This window comes from Gracilinanus agilis, chromosome 1 (assembly GCF_016433145.1).
Source record: "Gracilinanus agilis isolate LMUSP501 chromosome 1, AgileGrace, whole genome shotgun sequence".
Lineage (NCBI taxonomy): Eukaryota > Metazoa > Chordata > Mammalia > Didelphimorphia > Didelphidae > Gracilinanus > Gracilinanus agilis.
In genome coordinates this window covers 632,841,370-632,856,423 of record NC_058130.1, presented here as the reverse complement: position 1 = coordinate 632,856,423, position 15,054 = coordinate 632,841,370, and the positions used below count along the sequence as shown (strand labels likewise).

Here is a 15,054-nt window from a genome sequence, read left to right as displayed (position 1 = left end):
TCTTCCTTCAGTGCCATCTTTGTTGATTGATCATGTAGAATGTTAGCCACTAGAACAGTGATGGCAAACCTTTTAGAGACAGAGTGCCCTGTGAAGTGAGGAATGTCCTAAGCGCATGTGGAGAGGGGGAAGGGAGTGGCCTGAGCCCCCTCCACTTCCCTCCAGGTCCGCTGCCTGTGAGTTGCCCACCTTACTTACTCCCCATGGGCTCCCATTGGCTGCTGGGCAGAAGGGCAGAGATGTGAAAAAATTTAATTGGAGAGAGGGGAGCAGCTCTGCCTGAGTCCTTCTGCCCTTCTAGTTAATGAACTTGGGGTGGGAGGTGGGAAAGGAGGGTGGCTATATGCCCACAGAGAGTATCCTGCGTGCCATCTTTGGTACCTGTGCCATAGGTTTGCCATCACTGCACTACAGCAAATAGAGGGAAAAAATTACTTTCCCTTCCCCTACCCTCCCCCCATGAAGTACATTTGGCTAATGGCCTTTCTAGAAATAAAAAGACTCAAGATTGAGAGTTCTATAAAGTAAATGTTTAGCAATAATTATTCTTTTTCTTTTTCAGCTGAGAATAATGACTCTTCATGTTCCATACCTTATTTAAATAAGAATTTATGCACTTTAATTTCCTGTCTGTGCCATTGCGCTAATTTGAAGACAGTGTTTTGACATCACAGCTAAAGAACCAGCCAAAGTTTCATTCTTGCCTTAACCATGTTCCAGAGGTTGAATAGTATGTTTGTGGGTGAAATCAAGAACTCTTCTAGCAAAGAACCAGAATTTAGTGAAAAAGAAGATGATGAATGGATTCTTGTTGACTTTATAGGTAAGGGATCTTTAGTATGTAAACATTATGAGAAATGATAAATATTCTAAGTTTGTACACAACTAAATCAGCAATTTTAAGGTCTTTCAAGATTAAAATTTAAATTATCAAGGCTTTATCAGAAAAATACATAGTATTTTATGCCAAGTAACCAAAGTGATTGATTTTCTAACCTTAAACTGATAAAATTGGAGCTAGCTTTATAGGAAATTTACTTTTATTGTAGAGAGTGAACTCTTTTTTTTGGCAGTTTATTTGCTTAAAAACCCTAACACATGAGAAAAATCAGTGATTAGAATCCATTAGGTGTTTAGTAAAAGTCATGGTTCATAATCATTTATCTGACTGAACAGATAACCTAACCAATTTGTTTATGAAAGAGAAGCATTTGAACACAATGTGATGTTAATAACATTTTTCCTTTTTTCCCCCGTATGCCCTATGAATTTGATTATTTAAATAATCAATGTGACATCCATTTCCACTGTGGAACTCACAATTCAACATCCTGTTCAATTTGGAACATGATCCAGACACTAATTTTTCAACAGAAGTAGAAGAGGAAGACGGCAATGAAGAATCTCCAACTGATCATCCTCCAGTTTTTTCCTGTTTACCAGCTTCCCTGGAATGTTTAGCCGATACTAGTGAATCTTGCTTTGTCCAATTTGAGGCCTGTCCAATGGAGGAGAGTTGGTTTATTACTCCTCCCCCATGCTTTACTGCAGGTGGATTAACCACTATCAAAGTGGAAACCAGTCCTTTGGAAAACCTCCTCATTGAACACCCCAGCATGTCAGTTTATAATTCCTCTCGAAATCTTAATGAGACTAGCTGTGAGACTGATGAATTTCATAATCCAAGCAGCCCTAGGTAAGTTGTCAGTAATTTATATGATCTATATATAATATGTCAAAGCATTCACTTTCTTTAACTGTAGAACAAAGTCTAATTTGAGATGGGAAAAAATCCATTTCAAACAAATGGCTTAATGAAAGAATGTACATGTTGAAACAATTGTGGTTGTAAAGTGAGAAAACCCCCTTTTTTTTTGGTCTTTAGAAGCCTTCTCCATGATTATAGTCTGTGCATTAAATTATCTCATTTAGATATAATTTAAAATAACTGAATTATAGTTGGCTTTGTAAAGTTGCAAGTGGCATCTAAAAATATTGCCATGTGTATTAGATTCTTTTTTCTTTTCCCTTATCCACATTACAAGATTTGAATGTTTTTTAAGTTAGGACGTCACATAACTCAGAGATCAATGTATTTCCCTCCAAATGGTGAACAGCTAACTGAGATGCTGAAATTTGAGTTTTGGACACAGCCTGGCATTTATAATTATAGCAATTGGACCAAAGTTATTTTGCCAAGGCATTTCTTTGCCATTGATATCATAACTCATAATTATATGACACCTCAAATCATAAAGTGCTTCATATATATATATATACATTGATTTATACAATTGTATGGGGTGAGGTTGGCAGAGAAGGTATCCCTAGCTAAGGAGCCACTTATTTTAGATTATCTAGAGCAAGATTCCTAGGGCATTATCACTTTGTTTTCCTACTGCCTTATTTGTACATAGCTCCTGTCATTCAATAATATACATCATAATTATGCCAAAGTTTGCAAAATGCTATTTGCAATGAATATATGCCTTCTGAACTAAAGAGAACTTACAAGAAATCAAGGTAGGGTTCAAAATGGGTAGGATTGTTGATTTGCTACCTTCTTTGATTGGTAAAAGAATGTGTTTGGGAAATGTGCCTTTAACTGGCATGAATTACTGTCTTCACCTAAAGTCTGTCATAATAATTAATGTACCTAAAGCACTTGATCCAAAACATTAAATATACAAATTAAAAAACATTGATTCACTCTAAAACAATTTGGGGAAGAGAGAAAAGGGAAAATTTATCACTTTGTTAATTAAAGTGATTTATTTAAAATGTCATTGAAACTATACCTAATTACCCAATTTCTCTGTTAAAGAGTTATAAAGTTTAAAAACCCAACTATGAGATTGTTAATGTATAAATGAAACCAAGTTGACATCTGATTTTTGCAGTGTCTTAAAAACCCTTTGTATGTCTTCTAAAATTCTGTGAAAAAATTTTGTATTTCAATTTATTTTTTTAAAACTCTGGAATGTAGGCATTTCCCAGCTTACACTCAGACAGGTGCTGCACCTTAACACCTGGGAAGTTCTTATGCTTCCTTCCTGCTGTTCCCTCTGTCATCCCTTTTCCCAGCCTACCACTGCCCCAACTTTTACTGGCTCTTGCCTGCAATTGCTTGGGAACCCTCTGGTTCTCCTCTTACCCCAGACCTGGTCTAATTCTAGGCCTGGAGGTGGTGAAGGGGAAGTAGAGGGAGGAAAAACTTCAAACCCAGCAGCCATCCCTCTCTCAGACTTCCTTCTGGCTGCAGTGTCCTAGTGAGGGAAAAACCCTGATTGGAGGATGACAGTGGAAAGGTAAGCAATGAGCCAAGCCCTGGGGCCCAAAGGAAAAAAAAACCAATGAGTCAGGGTGGGGCCTGGGGGGTGTCAGGGACAGAGAAATTAAGTAAAGTTTAATGAACATTAAACATACAGTGTTTCCCACTCAAGAAACGCCTACATATTACATAGTTAGACATTTAATAACTGATTTCAGATCCATCTATCCCAGTATCAATGGTAGGTATCATTTTTTAAAAGAAGGGATAGACTATTTTTAATCTGTTCTAGCTATGTTACTGGTTAGTCTGTTTTAGCAATATTATGCTTAGTAATGTTGCAGTAGAATATTTTACTATTTCACTTTAGAACTGAAGAAGAGTCATACAACGCTATGAAAATGATGGATCTGAGTCCAGGTTCATACCTGATTGCATTTAAACCTTTGTAAGGTTTTTTTTATGATAAATTATCTGCGGCCATAATCTTAATTGGTTTAAATAATATATATCTTAAGAAATTAGAGTCAGATAGCTTTTGATAAAGAAAATTTGACCAAGACCTTACATTAAAGTTAAAATAGCACTTGAAATCTCTTTAGTTGTTTAATAGTTCACCGTTTGACATTGTAGGGCCAGGAAAAGCTGCTTAAGGCTCACTGGCACAGTAAGTATTTCACCACCTTGGGATTTATTCCACATTTTAAAGTTTACTAGTAAGACTGTGAACTTTTAGTGGAAGAGCTTTGTTTTTTATTGGCTTTATATGGGTTTCCTTATATTTCTTTATATATTTCCTTATAAATTCTGCTATTTAGAAAAAGCCATATAGTCAGATATTTAAGCCATCCAGCAAATATTTATTGAGCATCCATTTCAGATGATTGTTATTCCTAAATACATATAACCAAAATTATGCAGATGAATGAAAATAGCCATGTAAATTTCAGTGTGCAGACCCAATTCTCATGTGTATTATGTATTGGGAATCACAGGTTTTGCATTCTTGTTATAAATAAATTTCAGATCAATACTATTTGATCTTGAATATAGAAAGCATGCTCTATGGGCAGCTAAATGGCTCAGTGGATAGACAGCCAAGTCTGGAATCTTGGGTTCAGATCTGGCCTCAGACACTTCCTAACTGTGTGATTCTGAGCAAGTTGGTTAACCCTATTTGCTGAGCCCTTACCACTTTTTTGCCTCAGAACTAAAACTTAGTATTGATTTTAAGACAGAAGGTAAGGGTTTAAAAACTAGAAAGCATGTTATAATGCTATTATTCTAAAATAAAAATTATTTAAGTAATAGAATCACATGGCTAGTTTTTAACACAAATTTGTATATAACATTGGTCAAATAATACACTCCCAACTATTTTTCAAGTCTAAAGACTACTCTATACTAAAATATAGATACCTTGTCAGTGAATTTTACATATGGATGTTTCTACTGACACTCCAAAGATTGTACAGTCAAAGATGAATTCTTTGGATACTAGCTAGTACCTAGGAGTATAGAGGGACAAAATGTTCAAATTTAGCTTAAAGTAAAATTTGTAACTTTAATTTACAAATAACTTATAGATTGAGTCAGTAATGTTCTGTTGGTGAACATCTTACGTATTTTTGTTATTTCAGATTGGAAGTACAGAGTGAAATGGGGCAACATGTTCATTGCTATGTTGCAGCTCTTGCTGCTCATTCAACTTTCCTCGAACAAACCAAGAGCTTTCGTCCCACCCAGTGGATAAAAGAACACAGTGAAAGACATTCTTTGAACAGAAATAGCCTCCGTCGCCAAAATCTTACCAGGGATTGCCACTCTCGGCAAATCAAGCACAATGGGTGGGTTGTTCACCAGCCTTGCCAGCGTCAGTACAATTACTGAATATTCCAAGTCTTAATCATATCAATTTGTTGGTATATTGCTCTTGGTTTTATGCATGAGAGTGTGTGATGTGTGCCTATGTGCTCGCATAATGAAGGTGTGTATTTGCAGCTTGACTGATGATCAATCATTTAAACAGAACTATCTCTAGACAATTTAAAAAAAAATTTACATTCTGTGTATCACACAATGCCTTGCTCTTAAGAGTTAACATTTCTTTTTCTAAACTTTTCCAGAATGTTTTAGAAACACCAGTACAATTGCAGTGTTTAATATTTTGGGAACATCTGACTCAACTAAGTTATACATGAGTTAGCCAGCATTTTAAAGAAACTTCTTAATGAGTGATGGAATAGGCAGGTTTCTGCTGAATTTTTTTCTTTCTTTTTGTATTACTTAATTAAAAGTTTGAGTAAACAAAATTTCTCAGGGTCAGTCATACACTTTAATGACCAGTACTTGATAATCTTTTCTGTATATAACGAATACATTTTTTTTACACACTAATACAAGCGTTAAAAGGCAATGGTTGCCATGGACATAATGGAATCATGACTGAACTTGTTGAAAGGGAACTTGATATTTTGCTATTTTCCTCAAATCAGTCATACAGTTAATTTTGATGTCAGGTACATTTAGGCTTTAGTTTGTAGACAGGAGTTAGCTATCCTTCTGATTATTATAATGTGGTACAAATATTACAGGTTATTGTGGGACAAAAAGACCTGTTTTATTTAGTAAGATTAAAAGCAGATCTGTGGTTTATACTTAGAAATGTTCATTTATGTAAAGATGCTCATTTGTTCCAGTGTTTTGATTTCTTAGAACTCTTTCTTTTTTACCTATCAGTTAGTTGCAGAATTAGAAAATAGCCATTTTTGTTACATAAAAATTAATACAGCCTCTTCACTTTTACACAATGACAAGTGCAGGTCTTTATTTCCAACCTTGAAATAGGTTATTAAATCCTTCTTTTCTACCATTGAGCCTGTGCTGATATGTGATGTGTGTGGATTGGCCCCTGATTAAAAAAAATGCTTCCAGATCAATATTGTCTTGAATGGAGATTAGTTTTTTGGCTCTTATTCAATGGGCTGATTTTTCTATTTCAGGCAAAATCTTGAACTACTCTAGCCTCTCTTTCCCTCATTCAATAGAGGAATAAAAATACCTACCTCACAGGGGTATTGTGAGGATTATAAATACATTTGAAATGGAGTTTTAGATTTCTAGAACTGGACCTTCCATGTAATTCCAAGGAACTAGCTCTACTGAATAAGTTGTTATTTGGGTAGGTAGTTCAGGAGAGCATGGTGCTAATGAAGCCAAGCTCTGATTTAATTTCTCTTTAAGATAATTAGATTCACAAAAGAAAAAACCTCAATGACTACCATTAATGTGTAGCTAGCCTTTTTACTTTTTAGTATTTTTAGTATTTAGTGATGGCTTTTACTGAGCTATCTACACAACAAATTCAGTTCCTTGTATTACCAGGGATTATTAGAACAATTAGAACTCTGAGCCCACATCTACTAGTAATAGAAGGAAATCATCAGAGTGATACTGAGTTTGTCCTATTCCAAACTACAATCCAGCCCTCATTAAATAAAGGAAAAGCATTATAATCATGCAGAGTATTACTTTAAATAGACTTCAAATGCCCGGGAATATGGGAGTCCTTTTCTTCTCTTTAAGTGTGCAGAGTTATGCTCTTTATCAAATAGCATGAGATTATTGGAAATCAGAAGTCAAATGGTTAGTTTATTTAGATGCTTAAAATACTTTGTTCTTCCAATAGCACTTAGAAAGTGTCATTTTCAAAGTACAGGACTTCAAGTCTACTTTTCATGGCCTATCCCCATTATTTACTTTTTCTAATTAGGGGCCACGTCCACAAAGCTCTGTCAAACTGGGCTAGTATTTTGTTACTGCTTGTGTTTACAATGGAGGAGAATGATTTTAGGGCAGTACAGTTTGATAACTTGAAAACAATATGGTTAAATGGTTTCTGAGTATTGAGGAGGAAGATTCATATATATAGGTTACATGAAGTGCTGGTACCTCACTATAGATCTGACGTGAAAATTTGCTGTGGCCACGTGAACAGATTTCTGTATAAAATTATTACATCTTTTCTTTTCCTTTCTAGAGGGCTTTTAATTCATTTATTCATTCTGTTAGATACTAACCCTTTGTTTGCCTATCAGCTTATTATTTTTTTTATTTAAATTTCTCTTTTAAAAACTGTTGGAATTTTATAGGGTGAGACGTACCAGGATATAGTCTATACTGTAAGGATGCTATGGTATTTATGTTGGCATCAAAATTTCCCACCTAAAATTTGGTTGAAGTTCTTGATTAATTCAAGGTGTAAGGCAAATAGCCTAGTAGGAAATGTGAATGAGATATTTTTTGATATATGGCCAAAGAGATTAGATTTGAAATTTTCTTAATAAGTGTTAGTGATGTGAAATGTCACTTATTCAGCCTGTACTCTATAAAATTCGATACAAGAAGTGTGCCCCTTTTAGAATTTCTTAAATAAGACTTCTTCCACTATCTTCAGTTTGAGTTTTTGTTAACACTTTCAGACATTACTTTCTGTCCTTCGTATTGTCTTATTACTGTGCTATAAACTGAAATGTTACTATTTTCCATATGAATGCATTTATACTTTCATTTTAAGTTTGATTTGTTTGGTGTTTTTACAGTTTTAAAGTAGTTTTATTCTAAAGTTTCCTACTGTGGGGAATTTTTGTTACTGTCCAGTTCTTGATTTGTGCATGCCCTGGTTTACATACTTTACTGTCATCGATTTGATTCTCTCCCAGCCCTAAGCTAACCTCTTCTGGTGGGAGAAGTCAGTTTGCCACCTGATAAAGACTTATTATTTGCTTATTTTATGCTTTCAAAGTGAAATCATACTCTTTAAGTCCTTTTTATTTTCTTAAAAGATCAAGGGAAGAGTATAACCTAACTCCTGATTTTCTTTGAGTTGGAAAAGACAAAAATGAAGGAAGATTAAATCTGTTCACCTCAAATTAGACCATACAAATTGTCATTTTAAATAGTGAGATTGAGGAAGGAAGGGAAAGAACTTCCAAGTGTTAGGCCTTCTCTTTTTGTTATTAGAGACAGTTTGAGACTGCTCTTTGCACAGAGAGATAATAATCTGTTGGCTGTTTTTTGTGTTTTGATTATGTTATTGCAATTTTTAAAGCCCTATTCTTGCTAAAAGTCTTTTGTCAGCAGTCAAGTCAGAAAGGTGATTTCATCCCTTTCCGTATGTATGTTTAAAATGTTATTTAAATTTTTATATTTAGAAAATAAACTGTCCAGGTTTAAGCAGTTTGAAAACTAGGAAAGTTAGGGCCCATGCAGCTAGGAGGAAATCTCTGTTTTAATTAATGTCTTTGTGTTGGGAGAAGAAGTTACTTTCAGAAAAGGCAGCTTCAGTGCAAGATGATATATATGGTTGCATATCATTGGGGATTCTTTTAATTTATATACATTGTATTTTGTTTGTTTGTTTTGGTTGAAATCTAAATGTTATGCTCCATAAAACAATGCTCTGTATTTTGTCTGGAATTTTAAGGGATTTTTGTTTTCTGACTGGATGGCTGTTTACAAATCAAGCCACTAGAGGGGAGATTGGGCTGAAGTGCTAGAAGAGTTTGTGCTGGCACCTTTGGTTTGTTTTTTCTTCAGAGGTTCTGAAATTTACTTGTTATCTCTGTTTTATAAAGAAGTGGCTTTGGTTTTGTTTTAGAAATGTTGTGAACACATTGATTTTTTTTTTTACCCCCCCAAGACACAATACATATTGTAACTAGATTAAATAGTATTGTCACTTGGACTATGTGCCTTGTAAATGTGTTTCTATACACAGAAAATTTGAACAACTTGAAAGACTCAAGGACATTCAGTTAGGAGAAATACTGTAAATCAATCTATGCATAAATGGCAGCTTATTTCTTGAGCCACTCACTGTCTAGTTTCTGTTTTTGTAGAAAATTTTGATATTGATTGGTTCATAGATGAATGGTTGGTTTTACAAAACAGACTGAAAACAATACAGCACTTTGCCAAAAAAACAAGTGTAGCATTGCTTAGACATGTACTAACACCAGTTTTTGTATGGGGGTGGGAGGGTGGGGTAATCTGGTGCACTTGCTGAAAGTGTATGGTCTTTATCTGTCAGCAAATAAAACGTCTTTTGCTCTGAAATTATTTGTCCACTTTTTTATTTAAATCTTTTTGTAAACACAAATAACAAGTAATCTCAGATGTAGGATGTGGTGTATGTAACCCAGTTTGCAGATTAGGCCTTCATCTGAAAGCATAGTTATTAATTCCAGAAGAAATGTACATATCTACTACAAAACATAAAAATACAATACAACATAGAGAATGTTAATTTGTGATTTCCTAAATCAATATGCAACCCACTGCTATATAATGGGTTCAACTCTCAAAGCTTCTGATGCTAATGTTTCTATAAAGATGGAAGGGAATGGAAAGCACTATTACGTGCCAAGCACTGCTAGGCACTAAGAATGCTAAGAGAAAATCAGGATAGTCAAAATATATAAGATTTTAGCTTCAAGAACCAGTGGACTCTGGGGAGAGCAACAGCTGAGCAAATGGTCTCCCACTATTTGGAAGGGAGCAGTGGGTTGGTGAGAATGGATTCGGATTTTGGGTTAACTAAGGAGCAGGGGTTCCATGAAAAAATGGTTAAGTAAAATAGGTTTAGTATAAATTCAATAGTATTTTATTTTTTTTAAAACCCTCATCTTCTGTCCTAGAATTAATACTAGGTATTGGTTCCAAGGCAGAAGAGTAGTAAGGGCTAGGCAATGGGGTTAAGTGACTTGTGCAGGGACACAGTTGAACTTCAGAACTCAATTCTCTAGTAAGTATTTTTTTCTAAGTACACTAAGGTTTGAAAAAAAACCATTATCCTAAGGTTTGTAAAAACACTTAAAAATAAACTCCCTTACTTTCCATCTTGGAATGACTTGCCTAGAATCACACAGCTAGGAAGTCTCAGACCAGATTTGAACCTGGACCAAGTCTCTAGGCTTGGCTCTCAATCCACTGAACAGCTGTCCCACCCCACCTCCCAACCCTTTTTAAAGATTATTTTTACAAAATAACTTTTAAAATAAAAGAGGTGGAGTCAAGATGGCAGAGTGAAAGTAAGGACTTAACTCCTCAAAATGAATTCTGGATTGGAGAACTTAACAGAGTGAAACAATGTCCTATCCCAAGACAACTTAGAAGGCTAACAGAAAAGGTCTGTCTCAGGGCAGCTGGGTAGCTTAATGGATTGAGAGTCAGGCCTAGAGATGGGAAGTCCTAGGTTCAAATCAAGTCACTTGACACCCCCATTGCCTACCCTTACTACTCGTCCACCTAGGAATCAATACACAGAAGTTGGGGGTTTTAAAAAATTAAAAGAAAAAGAAAAGGCCTGTCTCACTGGGACAGTGTTGTGTGGGTGAGAGTAGAGTGCCATCCAATGGAGATGGCCTTGGAGCACAGGCCTTGGAGGCACCTGAATCAGTGGCAGCGACTTTCAAAGCTCTTGGCCCACAGACTTCGGAGGTGGGGAGGGGGAAGACAATTGGTCAGAAGATTACTGTGGACACTTGTTGATCCTGTGCAGGACTCTGTTGTTTTGCCCAAACTGAGATTCTAGTTGCAGTCCTGAGTCAAAGCCCCAGGGCATAGAGGAGCCCTGGGCACACTAGTTCACAGTTCCTGATAGAGTTCCAGGGCAAAAAGAAGTGTTTGTGGCCCCTCACCAACCAGAGCACAGGCTCAAAGAGAAGAGATCATTCTTTAGATCATACCATCTTAGAAAACTTAATAGATTCCCCAGAATTGGCTTTTGAAAAAAGCAGCACAAAAATCCTAAAGGTTGGGGCACATGTCCCATACACCCCCAAAATAGAGCCCAAATTTAACTTAAAAGTTAAATCCAAAAACTAGCCTGGAAAAATGAGGGGAAAAAAAACAACAAACTTGATCTTACTCTGGGAAAAGGGAAGATCAAAACAAACTCAAAAGAGGTCAATGTCAAAAAGGCCTCAGGCTAGGCTGTGAAGAAAAATGTAATTTGGTTTAGGGCCCCAAAAGAATTCTTGTAAGATCTCTGTAAGGGCTTTTGAAAATCAAATAAAAGAGATAGAGGAAAAATGAGGGAAAGAAATAAGAGTGATGGAGGAGAATCATGAAAAAGAAGTTAACATCTTGGTAAAGGAAGCACAAAAAATGGAAAAAGATGTACACAAAATTCACTGAAGAAAACAATTCCTTAAAAAGTTCAAAGAGTGAAATATTTCACTGGGAAAATAACTGGAAAATAGATCCAGGAGAGATCATTTAGGAATGACTGAAGAGGCAACTAGATGGCTAAGTAGACTGAGAACCAGGCCTAGAGATGGGAGGTCCTAGGTTCAAATATAACCTCAGACACTTCCTAGCTCTTATTGCTCCTCTGCCTTGGAACCAATACGTTCCAAGGCAGGAGGTAAAGGTTTTTAAAATTAAAAAAAAAGTAAAGCAAGGATGGCCATTATCACCACTGTTATTAAATATTGTTCTAGAAATAAGAAAAAAAGAAAATGAAGGAATTACAATAGGCAATGAGTAAATCAAATTGTCACTCTTTGATGATATGATGGTATACTTAGAGAACCAAATTAAAAATTAGTTAAAATAATTAACAATGTTAACAAAGTTGCAGGATACAAAATAAATTCACATAAATCATTAGTACTGCTATATATTACCAACAAAGTCCAGCAGCAAGGGATAGAAAAATTCCATACATAATAGTAGATAACATAAAACAGTGATGGCAAATCTATGATACGTGTCAGGACCATTCTTGATGACACGTGGCCACATACAGAGAAGTATGGGGCTGCATGTTGAGGATGAAACATTTGCTGTAATGTAGTGTAGACACTGGGCCCTATTAGATGACAATTCTATCTATTTACCTATTTTGGTTTATTAAATAGTTACATATTACAATTATACATTTTTGTTATTTAAACTATAAGTATTGTGAAATTATGGTTTTTTTCTCTAAGTGACATACCACCCAAGTTTTGCTTGTTTTTTTGGCGAATTTTGACACACCAAGCTCAAAAGGTTGCCCATCACTGACATAAAGTAACTAGAAATCTACCTGCCAAGACAAACCCAGAAGCTATGTGAACATAACTACAAAACACTTTTCACACAAATAAAGTCAGATCTAAACAAATGGAAAAATATTAATTGAGTAGGTCGAGCAAATATAATGACAATTCTAACTAAATTAATTTAACTTATTCAGTGCTACACCAATCAAATTACCAAAAATTATTTTATAGAGCTAAAAAAATAACAAAATTCATTAGGAAGAACAAAAGGTCAAGAAGAAATTTTTAAAAAAGTGAATGATGGGGCAGCTGGGTAGCTCAGTGGATTGAGAGCCAGGCCTAGAGACAGGAGGTCCTAGGTTCAAATCCGGCCTCAGACACTTCCCAGCTGTGTGACCCTGGGCAAGTCACTTGACCCCCATTGCCTACCCTTACCACTCTTCCACCTATAAGTCAATACACAGAAGTTAAGGGTTTAAAATAAAAAAAAAAAATAAAAAAAAATAAAAAAAAAAAGTGAATGAAAGCCATGCCAGGTCTCTTAACTATATTATAAAGCAGTAATCATCAAAACAATCTGGTAATGGTTAAGAAAAAGAGTGATGGATTAGTGGAACAGTTTCAGGACACAAAACACAGTACTAAATGATCATAGTAATCTAGTGTTTGATTAAACCTAAAGATCCAAGCTTTGGGACAAGTACTCCCCATTAAACTGCTGGGAAAACTGGGTATGGCAAAAACAAAGTATAGACCAACATCTACCACCATATACCAAAATAAGGTCAAAATGGCAACATGATTTAAACATAAAAGATGTTACCCATAAGTAAATTAGAGGAGCATGGAATAGTTTACCTGTCAGATCTATAGAAAAGAGAAGAATTTATGACCAAACGGAGATAGAGAACATTAGAAAATATAAAATGACTAATTTTGATTACATTAAATTAAAAAGGTTTTGCAAACAAAATGAATGCAAGGAAGATTAGAAGGAAAGCAGAGAGCTGGAAAAAATATTTTAGAATGTGTCTTTGAGAAAGGACTCATTTTTCAAATGTAGAATAACTGAGAAAAATTTGTCAGAATACAAGTCATTCCCCAATTGATAATCAAAGGATATGAATAGGCAGTTTTCAGATGAAGAAATTAAAGCTATTTATATAGTCATATGAAAAAAATGTTCTAAACCTCTAATGATTAGAGAAATGAAAATTAAAAAAAAAAAAAACTCCGAGGTAGGTACTGTTAGATCGGTGAATTACACAGAAAAAGAAATTGATAAATGTTAGAGGGCATGTGGGAAAATTGGGACACTAAAGGACTGTTTGTGGAGTTGTGAACTGATCCAACCATTCTAAGAGCAATTTGGAACTATATATTAAGGGCTATGCCATTGTGGATACTTTTTAATCCAGCAATACTAGTACTAAGTCTGTATCCCAAAGGAATCCCCCCCCCCCCACAAAAAAAAGGAGAGAAAATGAGCTATTTATACAAATAATATGCTAATCTTATAACAGTATATAATATAATCTTTGCTGTTGAGAAGGGGAGAGATAGACATTCCAAACTTTTTTTTTTCAAACAGAGGAAGAAACTGTGACTCAGAGATCTGAAGTGATCTATACAGGGTCATAAATAGTAAGTGGCAGATCTAGTCCTTGAATCCAGAGCTTCTGCCATAATGGTATTCTTTTCATTATATCAAATTGCTTCTCTTTATATGGCACTTTTTTAACTCAAGTGCCACTCAACCATGGGTCACATACAAAATTCCAATGGGATCAAGCCATGCATGGAAAGTTCTCTCTCTCTTCCCTTCAGACTTTTTGATGTTTTTTTTTAGGGATTAGTTTAAAAAGATAATAGTCTTGCCTTAGTTTCTTCGTGTTGTTTTGTATGTGAAGTCTATCCTTGATTTCTTCACTACTCAGAACATGGATTTTGTTTTTCATTGGGAGGTATATCATTTGACATTGAGCACATATTGGCAGTCTAAAATAGATTTAACAGCATTTTCTATTTGGTGAGCGAGGAGTGGCAAAATGCCTTCAGCTGGCTCTTAATAGAAAAGTCAGGAATTTGATTTAATTTTTCTATAATTCATTTTACCATAACTGATTTCTACATGTTAAACCAACTAATTCAAAGAGGAATTTCAAAAAAATAAAATTATTTTAGTTGGATTATATTGATAAGTTGGAAAAAAAAAAGGGGGGGGGGAGCAGCTGGGTAGCTCAGTGTATTGAGAGCCAGGCCTCAAGATGGGAGGTCCTGGGTTCAAATTTGACCTCAGACACTTCCCAGCTGTGTGACCCTGGGCAAGTCACTTAACCCCCATTGCCTAGTCCTTACTGCTTTTCTACCTTGGAACCAAAACAGAGTATTGATTCCAAGATGGAAGATAAGGGTTTAAAATTTTTTTTTTATATATATATGTTTATGGGATTGGGAAATCCCATTCCCCTCAAAGCACTCCCTCTCATGTCCCACCCCATACATACCCACCCTCAGCTATAGTTCATTGACCCCTGTCCTACCACCATCACTCAGGCTCATTCAATAAATATCTACAACCCAATCAAAATTCTGGTAGTTGTCACCTATCAACCTCCAAGACATTCCTCCTTTCTTCCTTAAATGAATTTAGTACCTGGCCCACAATCTTTATTTACTTCCTAACTTTTGCGTTCAGACTAGAGAACTTCTACCTAAGTGATCCCATAGCGT

At 35.4% G+C, this 15,054-nt stretch overlaps 1 protein-coding gene across 1 annotated transcript; it reads left to right on the top strand.

The window, feature by feature from the left end:
* Positions 1–711: 711 nt before the first annotated feature.
* Positions 712–5,242, top strand: TP53INP1 (tumor protein p53 inducible nuclear protein 1). The gene is made up of 3 exons (XM_044658202.1): positions 712–823; positions 1,357–1,696; positions 4,912–5,242. The coding sequence occupies exons 1-3, from the start codon at positions 712–714 to the stop codon at positions 5,159–5,161; spliced, it is 702 nt and encodes a 233-aa protein (XP_044514137.1). The 3' UTR covers positions 5,162–5,242.
* Positions 5,243–15,054: the final 9,812 nt, after the last annotated feature.

Coding starts and splice junctions, on each gene's coding strand:
- TP53INP1 (XM_044658202.1), top strand. CDS start 712: ATGTTCCAGAGGTTGAATAGTATGTTTGTGGGTGAAATCAAGAACTCT. Junction 824..1,356: donor GATTCTTGTTGACTTTATAG/GTAAGGGATCTT, acceptor AACATGATCCAG/ACACTAATTTTTCAACAGAA. Junction 1,697..4,911: donor CATAATCCAAGCAGCCCTAG/GTAAGTTGTCAG, acceptor TTGTTATTTCAG/ATTGGAAGTACAGAGTGAAA.